The following is a 21,350-nucleotide window of genomic DNA, read 5'->3' on the forward strand; positions in this document are numbered from 1 at the left end:
AAATTAGTATCAGGCTTTTGAGGTTCTGCCTTTACACAAACTGAGGTGTGTGTTTATCTGGAGCAGGTGATCCAGAATCTCCTGAAATTCCAAACATTTAAACATTTTTAATTTAAATATATTCTTAATCATTTACATATAGATGTAAATATTTGTGACTAAATGCGAGTTTCTATTTTTTGATTTCTTCATGAAGCGCCACCTACCAGAGGAACATCTAAGAAAACAGGAGTAAAAGCAATGAGACGCTCCAAATTGAAGCTCCACTGTGAGGAACCCTCTGAGAGGCGGTTCTGCTGCTCCATCTGTGACAAGAGCTTCACTATAGAGTTCAGTCTCCTCAAACACATGAAGCTCCATTCTGGAGAGAAACCGTTCCACTGCAGTCACTGTGGCAAAACCTTCACCCAGTTATTCAACCTGATGTCTCACCTGAGGACACACACTGGAGAAAAGCCTTTCCTGTGTAGCCAGTGTGGAAAAAGTTTCTCTTATGTCTCCAATCTAAAAACTCACCTGAGAATTCACACTGGAGAAAAACCTTTCCTGTGTAGCCAGTGTGGAAAAAGTTTCTCTCAAGCCTCCACGCTCAATAAGCACCAGAGAATACACACTGGAGAGAAACCCTACGCCTGTCAGACCTGCAAGAAATGCTTCTCAAACTCCTCCTCACTCAATAAGCACCAGAGAATACACACTGGAGAGAAACCCTACGCCTGTCAGACCTGCGAGAAACGCTTCTCAGACTCCTCCATGCTCAATAAGCACCAGAGAATACACACTGGAGAGAAACCCTACGCCTGTCAGACCTGCGAGAAACGCTTCTCAGACTCCTCCACGCTCAATAAGCACCAGAGAACACACACTGGAGAGAAACCCTACGCCTGTCAGACCTGCGAGAAACGCTTCTCAGACTCATCCACGCTCAATACGCACCAGAGAACACACACTGGAGAGAAACCCTACGCCTGTCAGACCTGCGAGAAACGCTTCTCAGTCTCCTCCACGCTCAATAAGCACCAGAGAACACACACTGGAGAGAAACCCTACGCCTGTCAGACCTGCGAGAAACGCTTCTCAGTCTCCTCCACGCTCAATAAGCACCAGAGAACACACACTGGAGAGAAACCCTACGCCTGTCAGACCTGCGAGAAACGCTTCTCAGTCTCCTCCACGCTCAATAAGCACCAGAGAACACACACTGGAGAGAAACCCTACGCCTGTCAGACCTGCGAGAAACGCTTCTCAGTCTCCTCCACGCTCAATAAGCACCAGAGAACACACACTGGAGAGAAACCCTACGCCTGTCAGACCTGTGAGAAACGCTTCTCAGACTCCTCCACACTTAATAAGCACCAGAGAACACACACTGGAGAGAAACCGTACCAATGTATGACGTGTGGGAAGAGTTTTGGACAGTCGGCTCACCTCATGAAGCATCACTGCTCACATAATCGCAAATCCTTTAAACGTTCTTCAGATCCAGATCTGGAATATAGACATTAATTCCTCTTCACTCTGATCTTCAGCATCATCCAAGATTAAATGTCATGATTTTTTTTTCGTAAGTTACCCACAATGCCATGCTGATCAGATGACGTTAACATCATCTCTATCTACAGGGTGTGATCCAGTAGTGCTTTAGTCTTTCCAGCTCCTCATGTGTACACTCAGCTTCCAGAGCTTTCCTGAGTCCTTCATCACCACCATCGCACTCATCACGTCACAGCGATAACGAGAGCAAAGTTAACGAGGATCTGGAGTTCACACAGATCCGGTCATTAATGTTACACCCATATAGTGACATTTCCACTTACACACCTTGCTTTAGTGCCCGAACGGTTCTCGACTGTTCTGTGTAGAGCAGGGCTGAGGTGTGATGTTCTCTCTGGACTGTTTAATCATCATCATGTTCTCTCTGGAGCTTTGACACAAAACACTTTACTTCATTTTGTTGCTTTGACTGGTTACTGTTCCATGTTTTATTTGGTCAGGTGAGATGATGAGAGTGTTTTACACCTTGTGAAGGACAGCAGACATGAACACGGTCTAGTTCACACACACTCACACACCAATACATACACACACAGAAATACATACACGCAGTAATACTAATACACACACACACCAATACATACACACAATACTAATACACACATACTATACACTTCATTCCTGAACCTCAGCTTTATTTTACACTTCTCATGTTTAGATAAGAAATAAATGGCACAAGACAGAATGCGATTTGAATCTATGCAAATGTTGTTTACTGTAAATCAATAAATATAAATATTTGTTTGACTGATTGTTCAGATCAGTCGTGTGACGTCTGGGGCCTGTTTCAGAAAGGTGGTTCAACAAACTCTGAGTTTAAACTTGAACTCTGAGTTGACAAACCCTGAGATGGGAAACTGAGTTTTTGGTTACAGAACAGCTGAAAAGAGTTAGTTTTATCAACTCTAAATTGACTGACTGAGTTAAGCGCGTGCACCACAACTATAAAATGCCATTATCGATGGAGCGCAGATATAACGAGTCACCATGCCAACAGTGTCAGACAAAAGAAAAGTCTGCGTATTTCTCACCAGCAGAACTGGAAGTGCTTATGCAAGCATATGGAGAATTTGAACACATATTTACAGTTTTTACCAATTGCTTAGACACGTTTTCAAAACCAAGTCTCCTTTTTTCAAAACTCTACACACAATTCTCAAAACTGCACACACAAAATGCAAAATAGTTCACATCTCTTTCAAAATCCAACACAACTCATTCAAAATGCCATAAACACATGTCAGAATGAAGCATTTGCATCAAATGACAAACACCTCTTTCATAATAATAAATTTCTGGATATACCATGTAAACACTGCTGTTCTAAATCTAAAGGTCTTTCATAGGTTTATATCCGGGGGGGGCTGGGAGTGCAGGAGTCCCCTTTGCTAAGCTTCATCTCTCCTCCGAGCTGGGTCTGGCCACAATACTTCGTCCACATCACAAGCTACGTTTTCTCTTGCCAAACATCGAGGGAAGTATCTCCTAGCATGGTGTATCCAACCTTGAACAGAGGCAACCTCTATGTCCACACGTGCGTCCTCCATTGCCTGGAGAAGTGGCATGTGGGCCAAGGGTTGGCGATCATACACTTTCCAGCGCCAGGCTGAGAAGAATTCTTCTATGGGATTTAGAAAAAGGTGAATATGGGGGTAGGTACAAAACTACAAACTGTGGATGGGTGGCAAACCAGTTTTGGACCAGAACAGCCCGGTGAAAACCAACATTGTCCCATATAACCACAAACCTAGCACGTGCCTGTTCTGGATCAGGGACAAGCATTGCGTGAATTGCATCCAGAAAAGTGAATATATGGTCGATGTTGTATTGACCAAGTGTGGCATTGTGATGGAGGACCCCGTTTTGAGTGATGGCACCACACATGGTTATATTACCCCCACGCTGTCCAGGGACATTGGTAATTGCCCTCTGTCCTATTACATTTCGTCCACGGCACCTGGTTTTGGTGAGGTTGAAGCCAACCTCATCCACATGAATAAATTCATGACGAATTACATGGCCATTCATCTCCAATACTCTCTGTAACAGACAAAATTATATACAGATTACAGAGTACGGGCAGAGATATACAGAGTAAATATGGTATGTCTGAAATACTGGAAGTAGTGTTGCATACATACCTCTACAAAGTCATGTCGCAGATTCTTGACTCTGTCAGAGTTTCTCGCAAATGGCACCTTGTAAAGTTGTTTCATTGTCACTTGATGCCATTGGAGGATGCGTTGTATGGTCGACAGGCTTACAGCATTGATGTTGAATATGGTGTCATTACTCAAGATATGCTCTCTTATCTCTCGAATCCTAATTGCATTGTTGGCCAAAACCATATTTATAATTGCAGTCTCTTGTACATCTGTAAACAAGCATCCTCGTAGTCGATGATGTCTTAGCCTTTCTCTCACGGTCAAACCATAGTTGATTTCATGATCAACAAGTGTTGCCCTAATCTCATCAGAGATGGTTCTCCTTCCTTCTCTTATTTGCCTTTGCCCTTGTCCTTGTCCTCTTCTTCCCCTTCCCCTTCCTCCTCCTCCTCCTCCTCCTCCTCCTGCTCTCTGTTCATTGTTAGCATCCATTGTTCAAAACAGGTAGTCTGATCTTTGACCTATTTTATAGGCCTATCTATACTACTGCAAAGTAAACCAGTGATTGGTTAGTGATCAATTAAGCAATTAGTGTTTGCAGATGTGTCTGTGTGACCTGGTGACTAAGTGTTGCATTTTGATTGGTTGTGTTTGGAAAAGGAACGCAAGTCACTTCCTGATAGATCTTTGTGTTTTAGGTAGAGAATTGTGTGTAGTTTTTTGAAAAAAGTGTTTTATGCAATTGAAAACTAAGTCAAAGGCTGAGAAATAGCTTATGGTTTTGAAGATTTGGCATGTAGTTTTGCACTTTGAGTGAGAGGTTTCAAAAATCGTGTGACATGAAAAGATTTTGGTAAAAACTGTAAATAAAATTAAAAAAAAAGCAACACTACTCGTGGGCTCCTCACAGCCTGTGCTGTACGAGGGGCTATTGAGGTCGTGACACGAGCCATAGCCAAGCAGGATTTAGATTGGCCGGTGGAGCAGCAGACGCAGCGCGCACCCAGTAAGCTGGATGAGCGTTTCCTGCGTCCTGTGTCACTTCCTGGGCGCCGGGGCCTGCCCTTTTTTTCCCAATCTGCACGCCGAGGTGTCCAGATCCTGGGAAACCCCGTACTCGGCACGCACTTCTCCTCGTCACTCCTCGTTCTACGCGAATGTGGTTGGGGCTAAGGCGTGCGGCTACGGGCGATGCCGCGTGTGGAAGAGACGCTGGCTAGCTATCTCTCCCCTAGCATAGCGTCATCGCTAAAGGCTCCGGTGTTCCCTACTAAGCCGCTACGTGCTACGTCGGCCTTAGTAGGGAAGGCTTACGTGGCAGCAGGTCAGGCCGCGGGCTGCCTCCACACCATGGGTGTGTTGCAGGCATACCAGGCTGACCTGCTACGAGATTTGGATGAGGGACTTAGCTCCGGGACCGCCGATATTGAGGAGTTGCGTCGCACTGCCGACTTGACTCTTCGGGCCATGAAGCACACGGCGCGGCACATTGGCTCTGCCACAGGATGTGGTTCAGAGTGCGGCTCCCCTCCAGCGGGCACCTCCCTCCACTTCCGTCCGAAGCCTCTCCCGAGGCGTCATCAGCTGCAGGGCACAGCCCCAGCTGCTCTGAGTGGGTCGGAGGCCAGCCCCGAGGGGCTGGTTCCCCTGAGGAACTTTCTGACAGCATGGGAGGAGCAGCCAGGAGTCTCTTGGCGGGTCCTGCGGACCGTAGAAGACGGCTACACTGTTCAGTTCGCGTCCTCTCCTCCCCTGGTGGGACCCGAGCAGGCTCTGGTCCTGGAACGAGAAGTGCGCACACTCCTGAGGAAAGGAGCCATCGAGGTGGTCCCCCCCTCGGTTCGTGAGTCAGGCTTTTACAGCCCGTACTTCATTGTTCCAAAGAAGGATGGCGGGTTGCGTCCCATTCTAGATCTACGCTCCTTGAACCGCTCTCTCAGGAGGCTCAGGTTCAGGTTGCTCACCCTCAGGGAGGTCATGACTCAGATCAGGCCCAGGGACTGGTTCGTCAAAATAGATCTGGAAGACGCGTACTTTCACGTTTCCGTCCTTCCTGCCCACAGGAGGTTCCTGAGGTTTCCGCATTTTAAATTACCTCGACGACTGGTTGATCCTGGCTCAGTCGGAGCACCAGGCGTTTCGTCATCGAGATGTCGTCCTCGCCTGCATGAAGGTGCTTGGGTTTCGGCTAAACGCCGGCAAAAGTGTGTTCTCTCCAGAGCAGAGAACCACCTTTTTTGGCGTGATATGGCCAGGATGCAGGCACGGTTATCGCCTGCTCGGGTCGAAGTCATCCTCACCTCGGTCAGGAGAGTGCGGGAAGGCCAGCCACTCACTGTGAAGCAGTTTCAGAGGCTGCTGGGTCTCATGGCAGCAGCGTCCAGCGTAATCCCACTCGGCTTCCTGCACATGAGGCCCCTCCAGTGGTAGCTCCGGGGCAGGGGGTTTTCTCTCAGGGGAAACCCATATCGTTCCATCAAGGTCTCACGGCGTGCCCTTCGAGCCTTGGATGTTTGGAAAGACCGAACGTTTCTGTCCCAAGGCCCCGTGTTGGGAGCTCCATGTCGTCACGTGATGCTAACAACAGACACTTCCCTCACGGGGTGGGGTGCAGTCATGAGTGGCCACTCCGCCCAAGGTCTGTGGAGCGGCCCATGTCTCTCGTGGCACATAAATTGCCTGGAGATGATGGCGGTGTTTTTGGGGTTAAAACACTTCCTCCGGGACCTGCGAGATCGCCATGTATTGGTCCGCACGGACAATACTCCGGTGGTCTCCTACATCAACCACCAAGGAGGTCTCCGATCTCGCCCTTTGTACAAGCTAGCACGAGCGGCCCTCTTGTGGTCTCGGGACAGGCTCCTCTCTTTGAGGGCCATTTATATCCCGGAACGGTTGAATGTCAGAGCAGATGCCCTGTCGAGGCAGGGGCCGAGGCCTGGGGAATGGCGTCTCCACCCCGAGGTGGTGGCGTTCATATGGCGGAGGTTCTACAGAGCCCAGGTGGATCTGTTTGCGACCCGGGAGACCTCGCACTGTCCCCTCTGGTTCTCTCTCTCTCACCTAGCCCCGTTAGGTCTGGATGCCATGGTGCAGTCGTGGCCGAGGCTACGCCTGTACGCTTTTCCCCCGATCGCACTGCTCCCTGGAGTTCTGGAGAGAGTTCGCCAGGATGGAGTCCGTCTCCTCCTGGTAGCGCCTCGATGGCCGGGCAAGCCATGGTTTGCGGATCTGGTGTCCCTACTCGAGGGCCCTCCGTGGGAAATTCCCCCCAGGAGGGATCTCCTCTCACAGGCGGGCGGAACCCTGGTGCACCCCCGCCCAGAGCTGTGGAGGCTGTGCACCCTGAGGGGGCACAGTTCATAGCAGCTGATCTCCCTACCGAGGTAGTAGAGACCCTTCTCCACTCCAGAGCTTCCTCCATGAGGCGGTCGTATGCCGCACGATGGCGACTGTTTACATCGTGGTGCGAGCACCATGGCCTGGAACCAGTTAACTGCCCGATTGGCTCAGTTCTGGAGTTCTTACAGGAACAGTTTGCCGCTGGGTTAACCCCCTCGGCCCTGAAGGTTTGCGTGCCCGCAATCGCGGCATATATCACCCCGCCGGCGGGGCAGTCGCTGGGTAGGCACCCATTGGTGACACGTTTCCTCCGCGGCGCCTGGAGGCTGAGGCCCGGGGCGCAACCCAGAGTGCCTGTCTGGGGTCTGGCAGGGCTCTATCGGAGCCCCCCTTCGAGCCATTGACCGAAGTAGACCTAAGGTGCCTTCGGCCCCCTCACGACCTGTCGTGTTGCAGGCATTCTGCCCTCCTCCGTTTATTGCCCCCGAACAGGAGCGACAGAACCGCCTGTGTCCAGTGCGAGCACTGGTCACTTACCTCTGCAGGACGAGTCCGTGGAGGAAGTCGGAGCAGCTGCTCGTCTGCTACGGACCTAACAGGAAGGGTTTCCTGGCCACTAAGCAGACGTTGAGCAGATGGGTAGTGGATGGGTACTGGCCTCCCCGCACCGATCGGGGTCTGAGCTCACTCCACCCGGGGTGTGGCGGCCTCTACGGCCTGGTTCGCTGGAGTGGCACTCCAAGACATCTGGCGCTGCAGGTTGGTCCACCCCGCTGACCTTTGTCAGGTTCTATGACCTTGACCTCAGAGCCACCCCGGGCTCTGTCCTACGTGCAGGTGCCAAGGCCCTCACTCTCTAAAGCAGGGTCTGGTCAGTGTGGCGTGATTGGACACTCGTTCCCATAGCATTTCGACGCAGCTCCAGTTCCGAAAGGGAACGTCTCTAGGTTACGACCGTAACCCTAGTTCCCTGAGGAACGAGACGCTGCGTCTCCGTGCCACACTCCCTGCGGCGCTTACCTTCTCTCGCAGGAGCTAGCGTCTTGTCCATCTCGCAGCCATTTGTAGCTTCCTGTTTACGCGATGTCACCCGCCGATGACGTCACGTCCCAACGCCTATTGGTCAGATTACACACGTGGTTCAGAGCGCGGTCACGCAGGGGCGTTCCCATAGCGTTTCGACGCAGCGTCTCGTTCCTCAGGGAACTAGGGTTACGGTCATAACCTAGAGACGTTTTCACTTAACCTCCTTTCTGAAACAGGCCCCAGAGCTGCCAACTTTTGAGTTCAGCTTAGAGTGAAATTTCGGGGGGCGGGGTTATAGGGAGGGGCTTATGGAGGAGCGTGGCTTGGTGTGGAAAAAATACAAACACAAAATCCTTGCATTAGCAGAAGTGTATTAAGTATATATTGATTGTCAAAGTAGTTGGTATATGTACAGAATTTCTTGGGAGATTTACATTAAATTTAATTTTCACAAACATTTTACAGAAATAGGATTAACATGTGATTAACATGTTCACAGAGTAACGTGTCCCTGACACTTTAGATAACATCCTAAAACAGAATTCAAATTTATCCATACTGACACCACCACCAGTCAGATATCTGGACATGATTGATGAGTTGTGATTGATATAAATAAAATCATTTTAATATGGCATGTCGTTGACTTGACATTCTGTTTTTAGAAAACAATAATTAACATTAACTACTAGGCATGTCCAGATATTTGTCATCTGGAAATGCTTTTGTACTGTTTTTTTATGATAAAGTTATGTAAAATAACTGCTCAGTGCTGCAAAACAAAAAAACTCTGCTAATGCTAACTTTATGCTATATAAACTGTATAACACATAGGCCTATTAGTTACTAGCCTAAACTGGACGGAGACACGGCGCGCCCTGTAACTCACTGACCTGCCTGCGTTCACAATTCACACGATGCAGATGGGAGGGAGAACGGCTGACTACACAGTTTATGGGAATAAATTGTGTATTTCTCTCACAATTGTCACAAAAACCTCACTACACTGTCTGTCTGGTCTCTCTGCGTGAGATCGTGCAGCGCGATTTTTTTTCCCTCACTGCTGCAAGAGTCTGCGTGAGAATATGGGGGTGTGGCGTGAGAGCGTGAGATTTGGGTCAATTGTGTGAGTTGGCAGCCTTGCCATATAGGATGGGGGAGTGTTTAATAGTGCACTGATAAGCAGAATAAAGCAGTTTATACAGTGTTTTGAAGCTAATGGTCTTCGTGTAAGCTGTTGTTATATGGTTTGGTCCAACCACCACAATTTTGCTGCTAAATTGATCATTTCTTGTGTGTAGATAGTTTCTGGCTAATCGGGTTTATTATAATATTAACATGTAAGCATGTGCAATAAAAGAGCAGGAAATAAATAGTTGCTGTAGTGAACACTAAATGATGAAACCAGTGTTAAGAGTAGGAAAGTTCATTATTTTACTTAACTCACTTTAATCAAATCAGTGACAGTAACTGTTTGGCTAAAACCACCAGATAATACCAAATGTCAAATGATAATACCAATAATTCCACACTTACATGATAGGACACTTCAGAGTTGTGACATGGAGGGATTGGGACATAGTGATGATCACTTCTGAATAGAGCTCAGTCCTTGTGCTCTGTTTGAATCTCACCTCGAGGTGAAGCAATATCGCACGTGAGCCTTGTTGTCCTGCACAGGTGTATGTGAGAGCGTATACAGTGTATACAACTGCAGGTAAACTCAGTAAAACTTTATGGTTTCATAAAGAAACCAGAAAACTAGAAAACTTATATGAATCCATTAGATAGTATTTGACAAATTTTAGTATTGTTTGTGAGATAAATTCATTCTGAAGGCAGTTTAAGAAATTCAAGAAAGCTTAAGAACCACTGGCTTTACTGTATCACATACAGTGAGACATTTAATATGCATTTGATGCAAAAACCTTTTAATGGGTAGTGAAAATGTTAAAGCAGTTGTGTTATGAGCTGTCTCCAGGGGTTTAAAGCACATTTTGGACACAGGCTGTGGGTTTGGTGGAGTCGTGAGCACTGAAGTTGGAGTCGCGTAGGAGTTTTGGTGAATTGCTTCCCACAGTGCAGGTTACGTAAACCAGAACACTTCAATTATTCATCTGTGGGCCTTTTAAGATCAACCTGAGCCGGGGCGTGGATACATTCTCTCTCTCTCTCTCTCTCTCTCAATCTCTCTCTCACACACACACACACACACACACACATACACACACACACACACACACACACACTGTACACACACTCAAACATGCAGTCCTCAATTCTCAGATCTGATTTGTGAGATGTTGATTGAGGTTCTATAATAAAGCTCTGATGATTGTGATGGCTCTACTTTAAATCAGTGGGGTTTTTTTTTTTTTATTTTTTTTTTTTACGTGATGTTTTTTCCGGTTTCTGGGTAACAGGATAAGCTGTATTTGATATCTTAATTATAGAAAAGAGTGTGCTAACTTAACAGGAAAAAATTTACTTGTTTAACTGATGTTCCCCATTATTAAATGCAACTAAATTGTTAAAAAAAAAAAAATAAAAAAAAAAAAAAAAACAGAGTTGTTTATTAACATGTTTAAAATTTTGAACCTTTGGCAAATTCCTGCAGTATAAGAGGAATAACACACTTGGGATGTGGTGTTGTAGGACAGTAATCAACTTCAGGGTTGTATCAAGGGACAGCACCACCACTGTGTTTTATTTCTTACTACTGTACATGTAAATATTGCTAATTTTTATTTAATCTCCAACCCTTAAAGGTAACTGAGCCAATAATAAGCACAGGCTCACATAAACTAGACTGATGAAGATTAGAGGAAAACACCTGGTCTTAGTCCAGTCTTTAACTGTCAACTATTATTGTTGTTGTTGTTGTTGTTGTTGTTGCTGTTGCTGTTGTTGTATAATGTGCAGTTTGGCATAATGATGTGAACATTACCTGAAGCTCTTCACCAGTATCTGCATGGTTTAATGAGGTGTTCCTAATGAAGTGGACAGTGAGTGTAAATAATACATCTCTGACAAATCCCAATATCCTCAGTGCATAATCAAGACACCATAGAACATAGAGTCTGCAGGTGGTTGTTGTGTTTTATTTCACAAAGTATTTTCTTTGTGTACTTTTTTCATCGTATATGTACAGTATTAAAAAATAAATCATTTTCGTTCGGGATACATTCCACATGTACAGTGCAATGTGGAGCATGTCCCGCTCATAAAGTGCATCGTACTTGTCGTCACGTTTGAATTCACAATACAAAGAGAGAAACAAACAAAATAATACAGACACTAACTGATAGTTTTACATCACAGTATTGTTTAAACCAGTGATCTTTCTCAGCTGGCCACATGTTTATCCTGTATGACATACAATTTTCATCCATGATTTGTGCTGATATTTTTTGGCCTTCAGTAGGTTTCCATTTTCACCCCATGCATGTAGAAGAGTGAAAAAAAAAAGGTTGCTGGCTATAAATGGACATCAATCGCTAACAGGACTAATGTGTGTATCTATGAATGTAATAGTCACATTAGATCTATGTTTATTTCTAGTAGACTAATGATTCACTCTTTCTGGAAGTCGTCTTCCTCTAATGTCACTCTCTGAAGAAACAAGATGAGCTCTGCTTAATGGCCCAGAAAAGGGATTTCAAGTGCTCTGGGATAAATTTAACATTTTGCGCCTCACATTTTTAGACACTATTTTTAGGAGGGCCAGATTTAGGCGTAATAAAGCATCCGTGTGTTCGGGCGCTGTCTTTCAAACGCCTTCTCTTCCTGTTTAGAGATACAAGCAGCAGCGTCATCTAGGCGGCTGACAAACCACAAGCCCAAAGTATACTGATGTAACTTCTAGTGCCTCAAACGTACACCTCCATGTGAGTTTGTAATGCTATCTAGCACTGATTAGACAGGTCAGAGCTGAGCAGGAGATAGGAGGTGGACATCCATCTGTCCACTGTCTGACTCAGAGAGGACACTCTAGAGTGAGGGACAATGCCAGTAGGACACCATGTGGAAAGAAAGCAGCCAAACCATGCACAAAATCTATTCGTGTCCTGATCTATTCAATCAGAATATGGATATACCTACTAATGATGCGAAAACACCAATGGCTCCAAATACAGTGACTCTCACAGAGGTAACAAACAATCCATCATAGAATTTATTCACAACAATTGTACAGTTTAAGTGTAAAACCCGAAGTACTGCACTGATTAAGTACTGCACTGAGTCAGGACCGATGGGAATCTGATGGAAGTTTTTAAAATATTGGGTCATTTACTTACATTCTTTAAGCTAAATCTGGACCAATAAAGGGATAATGTAGTTATTACTAGAGTGTCTCGTAGTTTTCATCACTCAACATGGTCAAGAATCTTACTGTCACCATGAGAGGCAAACTGACAGAAAAAATAGATTAAAGTGCCAAAATGTTTAATCTCTTATATGTCTACAGAATACAAATGTTAGTTTCCTGGTATGTCAAAGAACCTTAAAGGCTCTAGATAGAACTCACATTTTTAAGCACTTTTTTAGTATTTATGTACAAAGTAGCAGATATATTTAAATTCCTGATAGGTTCTAGGTGTATCAGACATTTGAGGTTTGTACCAAATACAGAGAGATTTCAGATCAAATCTATCCGAGTGTTTGCGTAACACACGCTTCAACAGAAGAGATTAGACCATGAGAGAAATCTGACCATTTGTACAATGATGCTAAGAAGTTAACGTGGTCAGTATCACATTTGCCTACATTTAAGAATATTCACTTAACCTTCATTTTTTTCCAATTTTAAATGAAGAACATTCCAGATTTTCTGTATATGAACAAATTACTAAATATGTTGAGAAAACAGAGTTCCTGAAGGATTCAATCAGTAATTAAGTATTTTTAGATTCCAAAACTGGAATATGGGACTCTTTCTTGCAGGAATTCTCAGGTTCTAAAAGTAGACAAAAAATTTGAATAAAATCCCACCATGACAATAGGTACTGAAGCTTTTCCATTATGTTACGCTCTACATAGTCTCTAACTGGGGTGATGATAGAAATTATAATCCTTGTTTATCTTCTTTTCTGGCAAAGATATTGAAAACAATAAGTAAGTAAGAAGTACTACTTAAATTATGGCACTTTTTGCATCAGCAACACTCATTTTGTTAGTTTTTTTAAGAAAACACTTACAAGAATACGGATATTATATACATACACACACACACGCACGCACGCACACACACACGCACATTGATACCACCAGGTTGTAAAACTCATGCCCTGATGTGTATAAAAATAGAATGTATTTATACAGCATTGCATATGAAAAATAACACTAGTGCCCCTGAAGAAACTGAATTCATGGTGTCCCTTTAAATACAGTTCTGGAAATATGATACTCTAACAATACAGACTGGCATCAACACATCAAGATTTGAAGTGAGCACACATTATTGGCCACTGATGCCCACTTGAGATACAAGTGAGTGATGTGAACACACAATTAGCTCTTTTTCTTTCTCATACACACATTTTCCAAAAAAAATAAAAAAATTATTTTCTAAGTGTTCAGACTATAAAATAAAACTCTTAACTCAGAGTCCATCAGTTAAAGTGTAGGTCACTAAAAGTGGCTGAGGTTTGTGTGTGTGTGTGTGTTCAGGGCCTCCACCAAACTTCAGACCCCTAAGCCTTCCTAGCTCTGATTTTGAGGAACAGAACTTATTCTTTGACCTGTTTGTCCTGTTCAAGTGTCAAGGGTAAATTAGCTCTAGGTAAGTTCAGTTCAAAGCTGAATTCGCTCTGCTCAAGGTTAAATTAGCTCTGTTCATGGTCAGTTCAATGTTGAATTAGCTCTATCGATGTCCTCCTTGAGATTTGCATTATCAATGGACAGTGCACATTGATAGATTATTGCAGTTATTATGAAAATAAGGCTCAAAACAAGATCATAGGTTTTTGGACACGGGAGTGAAAAGGATTACGTCTTTTTTCCCCACTCTTTCCAGAACAAAATGTTGTTACAGTCATTTTCATGCATTTAGTTGACATCAATGTGTACACTTCACTACTTTAAAACAAAAAACAACAAAAAAAAACATCAAAAGCATCAAATGCATCAAAATGCACAATACAAATGTGTATGTTCTATTAATAATTTGTACACATGAATGACTGTTCGAACGGTTTGTGACTCCACCACCATCTTAATTTTTTTCTTATTTTCAGTAGTTAATCTGGGATTGGTTAGGGCAGCTGCTAGTCCCATATATTTTAAAGGACATGTGATTCTTGAGGGGACAAATGTTCCAGTGCCCTAGATTTTTTTTTCTTTACATGGGACACAATTTTAAATAGCTAAATCTCCAGTTAGTCTACTACATGAGCATTTATGGGTGGATTTAAGACACAACCACAGTTTTGAACTATAGCACATAGTCTCTTTTCATTAACCTCAATTCAGGAACATTCAGTCCAGTGCCTGCTGCCCCAGTTACCTGATACCAATATAATCTATTAATATATTTATATCTACACTATGCTCATGATTTGTGTGTATCACTGTTTCCATGGTTTCACAGTAAAGTTGTCTTATTTACTGACGATCTACACTTGGTGTTATACTGTAACACAGTGTGTAATCTAGGTGTCAATGTCAATGCATCATTGACTCATAAGGAATCATCACTCATAAGGAGAAGCCAATTGTTATAAAAGGTTTAGGTTAAAAAGACAGAGCAGGTTTTACTGTGTGTGCCTTTTTAGAGTCCAGTAACAGTTCATTATACTTGTGAATTTCATGTCAATTCGGATTAGACTGGTACAAGAGAAGGTCGTTGTATGTTTTCTACAATCTAATTCAAGCCCATTTTTCAATTCAAATAATAAAAAAAAAAGAGTTGAATGAAGTAGCTCATTAATTATATGCCAGTGGTAGCTACTAGGGTTTATTGAATTTGCAGTTAAACAATTTAGTCAGTATCAATCTCTGCATTCTTGGGGAATAGATTAAGTCTAGATTCCTTAATGGTTTCTTCAGACTGTTCCACTGGGAAAACCCATAAAGATTCCATGTAAAACACTACAGCAGATGCTTACCCTTTTTATATAAGACTCTGTATTGACATCATGGCTTGGAGGTTAAGGCTTTGGGCTACTGATCAGATGGTTTTAAGTTCAAATTCCAGCACTTTTAAGCTGCCATTCTTGGGTCCTTGAGCCGTTAACTCTCATCTGTCTCTATTTTAAGACACTTTGGATAACAGCATCAGCCAAATTGGTAGTGTAAATGTAAAAGTGTATCTTGGAATTAAAGAACTGCTAACAATCCAGAGAACCCTTACACATGCAGCTTTGTCAACCTGCCCTGTCTTTATCGCTGCCTAATAAAGTTATCCAGAACAGCTGCACTAAAGAGCCTTTGGATTTTGCTCATACAGCTTTGTTTTTTTCTACATTATAGATAAGGAACATGGGGTTTCAGGTGTGGCCTGGTCTGTGCACTGGCTGCTGTCCATGGTGCTGAAGGCAGTGCATGTACATGTACTGCATCTATGGCAGTATGTTTATACTCTATCATACCAAGACTTTCCATGGATTCTAGACTGGTGACTAAATTTAACATGCAAATATTACATTTCAATCAAAACAGTTGAAAGTCTGGTCACCAGTTTTTTTTTTTGTTTTTTTTTTTCCCATTTCTATAGCCTTTTATGTCTCCAATGAAGCTATTCCTCATACGAAGGCCATTAGAAGGCACAGTGACCAACTCTGATGTCAACTTATAAAGAAGGACATTCAGAAGCAGACTAATTTTGGCACCATATTTGATTGATGTATATGGCTAGGTGTGTGTAGATAGGGTGCCAGAACTTAGGCCTTTGATTTAAGATATAAAGGGTTTGTTTTCATTAAACCTTAGCTTGAACCTTTTTTATTTCTATTGTGCACAATTTTGCCTACTAGCTAGATATTATGAACACCATTGCTTTATACTACAGTGGACACTGATCCCCACATGTAGTAAAGAGCTAGGAGATATTTTAAGCCAGTAGCCATATAGCATGATCAAATGGGTACTTTTGTTTTATGTGTGCTTCTCTTTATTTATTTATTTATTTATTTTTTGGAGGGTGGACAAATTCCATGTAAAAGTGAACGCTAATCATATGTTATCTGACCTACACATCACTTGAAGTCCTTGGTCGTTGGGAGAAATTGGCTGGGACACATCCGCAGCAGGCTAGCCACAGGGATTTCTGAATGTCTGGGTTTCTGAAGGCGTAAATAATTGGGTTTATGACGGAGTTGCATGTCGCTGGCAGTACTGTGGCATATGTGTAGATCATTGGGTAGCTAGAATCCGCCACAATTGAATACATGGCAAAGGGCATCCAGCATGCAGCAAAAGTGCAGAGAATGGCAGAAAGTGTAGATACCCCTTTAGTGGTGGAAATAGCCATGAACTGGTGCTGCACAGCAATCTGCTGTGCGTGACGGAAGGCAATCTTACAGATCTGCAGGTAGAGCTGCATCATGAGCGCAAACACAAGCAGGAAAGTCACCGCAAGGACCACTGCATTGTTCTTGGTGACTGGGCGACAAATGCTGCAATGGGCCTCGTCCTGGAGACAGTTCCATCCGAGCACAGGCAACAGGCCTAGTGTAATGCACACGAGCCAAATGAACACCACCATCACATAGGTGAAAGTCATTGTGCGTTCCGTGTTGTAGGTTAGTGCGTTGTAGAGAGACAGGTATCGGTCCACGGTGATAGCCAGGATGTTGAGTACAGATGCGGAGAATGCAGCAATGAGAAGCCCGACTGAGACCAGCGTGACAAACTCTGTGTTAAACATGTAGATGAAGATAAAGTTCAGAATCAGGCCGAGACCTGCAAGTAGGTCCGCAAAAGCGAGGCTCCCTATCAGGACAAACATGGGTGCCCGCAGAGTAGGAGTGTAGAACAGGATGGCGATCACAATCGCATTCTCACAGGAAATGAGTGTCCCAGTCACACACAGTGCAATGTCCCAAGGGCTAACGGTAAGGGGCTGCAGGTCTGCAGTGTGCACAGGTGATGAGTTGCGTGCGTCCTGGAAATTCCACACGCCGACTGAGTTCAGAGAGGAGGTGTTTTGAAGTTGGTTGCTCATTGCTGCTGCAAGAGAGTGAATCATAGCTGAGAGAGAAAAAGAAAGGTAGAGAGAGAGAGAGAGAGAGAGAGAGAGAGAGAGAGAGAGAGAGAGAGAGAGAGAGAGAGATGCGGTGGATTGAGAAAATGAGAGAAGAAGGGAGAACATATCAGAATGACCTGTTTAGGACAACCTCCAAATATGAACAAAATAATTATCTCCAGCTAACAGATACAGAATGACTAGAAATAGAGTTACTATTTGCAGCAGCATCGTGTGCTGTAATTAACTAAAATAATGGATATTTTTGTAAACTATCCCACCATGACCCATCAGTGGCACACAAAGCGACCTCCACCCTTCCCAAGCAAACACGTCGTATTCACACAGTATGGAAATGACATCATTTAGAGGTCAAAATCGTTTATGTCGCGCTCATTTGTCTTTAATGTGCGTCAAAGACCTTGAGCAGTTCTTTCAAATATGCACCGTTCGCTTTGGTTCTATTTTTAGAAACCGTCTAAAAATAAACCGGGTCTCCTGTGCAGGAGTCGTGCATTGCGCCTCCACAACGGCGCGCACCACAGAGCTCGCTTCATTCATAAATGTTATTCCCAGTGACCCTCACGGTGTTCATCAAACTAAACAAAACAATAACTAAGACTGAGAAGGATTGTTTTGAGGTCAATACTCTGGCATTACTGTTTAAATGGGAACAAAGGAGAGTCATTCCGGCGCAGTTTAGTACCGCCAGTGAAATCACGCAAAGACGTAAACATCACATCGTACCTTAGTGCCATGAAGCTGCAGTGAGTTTCCCTCTCAGAGCGCGCTCTCGTACGACAGAGAGAAGGATTTAGAGGACACAATACAGAGGAGTGAAAAAATCATCAGGTCCTTATCCCTTTCTTTCCATATTGTCCTGTGTGATCAAACGCAGTCGTGGCACTTCTCAGGCGGAAACCTCGACACCCAGAGGCGCAGCATCAGCAGCAGCTCCTCACTCAGCATTGCTATCAGTGCATGAAGCTGAGCCGCGGCGCTGCCTGGCTTTGATATGACCCCGCCCCCTCCACAGGCCACGCCCACGATGCTCCCGCTTTGACGTCAAGCGGCTTCACTACAGTCATGATCGACTTTGTGAATCAGAGGCAGACATAATATTAATAATAAAACGCCTGCAAAACAGCACGAGTACAGGGTACTGTCCATAGCCATCATTATTATATATATATATATATATATATATATATATATATATATATATATATATATATATATATATATATATATATATATATATATTATACTGTATATCAGGTCACACACACACACCCACACACCCACACCCCACACACACACACAGTGTCAAGGTGCCCTCTCAGAGATGTGTGTAACACCTTCACATGTTGTGCCTTACGTTTAAATAATGACACACCGATGGTTCACTGATGCTTGTCTTAATCCCAGATGTGTACACTGAATAAATGACATCTCCATCTTGTTACAGCGCACTATGTTCACAACAGCGAGCTAGTTGGCATTTCGTCTTCAATCATCAATTTCTCCGTCTGTTTTTGTTTCGGTGACTCCGCTGCCGTGGTTTATTACGCAACAGCTTGGCTCTAGCGTAATGTTTCCATATGAGGATTGAATTGTCCTTGAGAGAGGCTGGTGTTTGTTTGTGTGTGTGTGTGTGTGTGTGTGTGTGTGTGTGTGTGTGTGTGTGTGTGTCCTCACACTCTGTCTTGAAATTTCATGCTTTTCCCCTGTGTCCACTCACTGCTTTAATCTCGTTACACATAAGTAAACTGTACTGTGTATGTGATCGAGCTGATTTGTCACCTTTTGTACTTTCAATCTGTATCTTTTACATAGAAAAGTGAATGCAGTGGACCAATATATATATATATATATATATAACATTTCCAGGAGGAACAAAAGATGAACCTGGGGGTGTATATAAAGTGGCACAGCTGTAAAAGTTTCTGCCATCTGAACGTTACAGCATCAGGGTCCCTAGTTTGTGTGGAGTTTCGCATTATTCCCCTGTGTATGAGTGTCTTCCACGTTCTCTTCATTCATTCCATTCATGTGTATTGGAAACTTTATATAGCCCCTAGATGAGGTGTATGTGGAATGTACTGGCATCCCATCCACAGTGTATTCTCACCACATACCCAGTATTCCCAGGATGAAGAATTCTACTTAGAATCAAATAATCAATTCAGCTAGATGAATGAATGAATTTGTGAGTGTATGATTGTGTATTTAGGAATGTATAGATTTCTCTCTTACCTCTGAGATTTCATTAAATCGTGCAAATTGTGAAATTCCACATGAGAAGATCTCACAGAAGTTATTACTTATAATTTTTTTATTCACTGATTAGAATACTGATGAATTCAGTTAAAGATGTGAAAGTGAAAGACTTGGAGAAAGAAAGATAGAGGGTGGAAGTGACAAAAAGATAGTGGGAGAGTGTTGGAGAGACATGAAAGGAGAGAAAGTGGGTGGGAGAAAATGCAGAGTGAAAGAGTAAATTTGGAAGAAGGGAGAGAGGCATGAATGAATGGATGAAAAAAGAGAAAGAAGGAGATGATAAGGCAGGGAGAGAGAAAGAGAAAAAATGTGACTGAGAGAGGGATAGAAAGGGAAAGGAGAGATTGAGGAAGACAGGGACAGTGAGACATTGCATTGAGCTGTCTACAGGAATGCTGTTTTATTGCTTTCTCCCTGGTGGCTGCTGTTATGAATCACACAACCTGATCAGAATGACAATGAGCCCAAGCGCCGGTTCATTGATGAAGCTCCCGCCAATAGCCTGAGCTCACACTCCTCCATTCATCTTCCCCGCATGGCACTGTGGGTAAACCTATTACATCACCTCTTATTCCGTACATTCAAATATGCATGTGACTCCACAGTTATACAACACTAAAGCTGCACACACACACACACACACACACACACACACACACACACACACACACACACACACACACACACACATGGCTGCAGGAGCATATGCTGGAAGTGAATCCATATAAAAAATAGATGCACACCTTGTACAATTTGAGAATTAGAAGTGCAGTATGTAAATTTAAAGCCTGCTCCATTGTGCAGTCTGAATGTCCTTCTCTGTATTTTGACTTTTTTTTAGCATGCACTATATTTTAAACTGTGAAAAATTCCATGGATACTTATAATAATATTTTGCCTCCTAATTTGAGCGATTATGCTTTTTATTCCTTTAGTCAATAATTTGAGTTGCTGATTCTTGGACCCATTCAATTCTAGTAATATCCAAAGCAGGCTAATATGTACAAGACCTCATAGATAAATATAGTAACTTTAATAATGTTAGGTTGGGATTTCCACCACTGTAACATTCATTCATTCATTCATTCATTCATTCATTCATTCATTTTCTACAGCTTTTCCGAACTACCTCGGGCATCATCGGGCATCAAAGCAGGATACACCCTGGACGGACTGCCAACCCATCGCAGGGCACACACACTCTCATTCATCACACACTCACACACTACGGACAATTTTCCAGAGATGCCTACCTACCACGCATGTCTTTGGAGGAAACCCCCGAGGCACGGGGAGAACATGCAAACTCCACACACACAAGGCGGAGGCGGGAATCGAACCCCCAACCCTGGAGGTGTGAGGCGAACGTGCTAACCACTAAGTGCCCCACCATTGTAACAAATATGAAAAATAATATAATATTTATATATAAAAAATAAATAAATAAATCTATAGACCTATGGGTACTGCAACCCATGAAATATGTGGTTTTGTTGTATTGCACCATGATCCTGGAGATGAGATTTCATCCCACTGTACTGGATATGTTTATATAGATGAGAGTTCAATAGGAAACATACTTCAATAAAAGGTCACCACCTTATATACAGTATGCAATTTCCGTGATGAATATTTGATAAAGATTTTTGAAAATAGCCACATGCAATTTTATAAAAAGTGGTCGAAGACTTATAATAAGTAAAATTCATTCAAGTCATTGCCTTGGCTCGGTGTTAGAATTGTTTCCTGATCCACCACAACAGTGATGAGGATAATACGGTGACTGAAAGAGAGTGAAATTCATTCATTCATCTTTATTTATGCAGGTCATTGATGAGGAGGATCTGATGCCTATCCTG

At 43.4% G+C, this 21,350-nt stretch overlaps 2 protein-coding genes across 2 annotated transcripts; one reads left to right on the plus strand and one right to left on the minus strand.

The window, feature by feature from the left end:
- The first annotated feature begins 207 nt into the window (after positions 1-207).
- On the plus strand, positions 208-1,506 carry LOC132849227 (zinc finger protein 271-like). Its single transcript, XM_060875486.1, has one exon. It carries the CDS (start codon positions 241-243, stop codon positions 1,504-1,506), a length of 1,266 nt encoding a protein of 421 aa, XP_060731469.1. The 5' UTR covers positions 208-240.
- Positions 1,507-16,215: 14,709 nt separating this feature from the next.
- gpr185b (G protein-coupled receptor 185 b) lies at positions 16,216-18,072 on the minus strand. Its single transcript, XM_060873492.1, has 2 exons — positions 17,959-18,072; positions 16,216-17,216 (listed from the first exon to the last, which is right to left on the minus strand). Exon 2 carries the CDS (start codon positions 17,212-17,214, stop codon positions 16,216-16,218), a length of 999 nt encoding a protein of 332 aa, XP_060729475.1. The 5' UTR covers positions 17,215-17,216; positions 17,959-18,072.
- Between the last annotated feature and the right edge of the window lie 3,278 nt (positions 18,073-21,350).

Source organism: Tachysurus vachellii, chromosome 7, assembly GCF_030014155.1.
Source record: "Tachysurus vachellii isolate PV-2020 chromosome 7, HZAU_Pvac_v1, whole genome shotgun sequence".
Classification (NCBI taxonomy): Eukaryota; Metazoa; Chordata; class Actinopteri; order Siluriformes; family Bagridae; genus Tachysurus; species Tachysurus vachellii.

Bases quoted from the DNA above. Each gene is read 5' to 3' on its own strand.
- LOC132849227 (XM_060875486.1), top strand. From the start codon at position 241: ATGAGACGCTCCAAATTGAAGCTCCACTGTGAGGAACCCTCTGAGAGG.
- gpr185b (XM_060873492.1), bottom strand. From the start codon at position 17,214: ATGATTCACTCTCTTGCAGCAGCAATGAGCAACCAACTTCAAAACACC.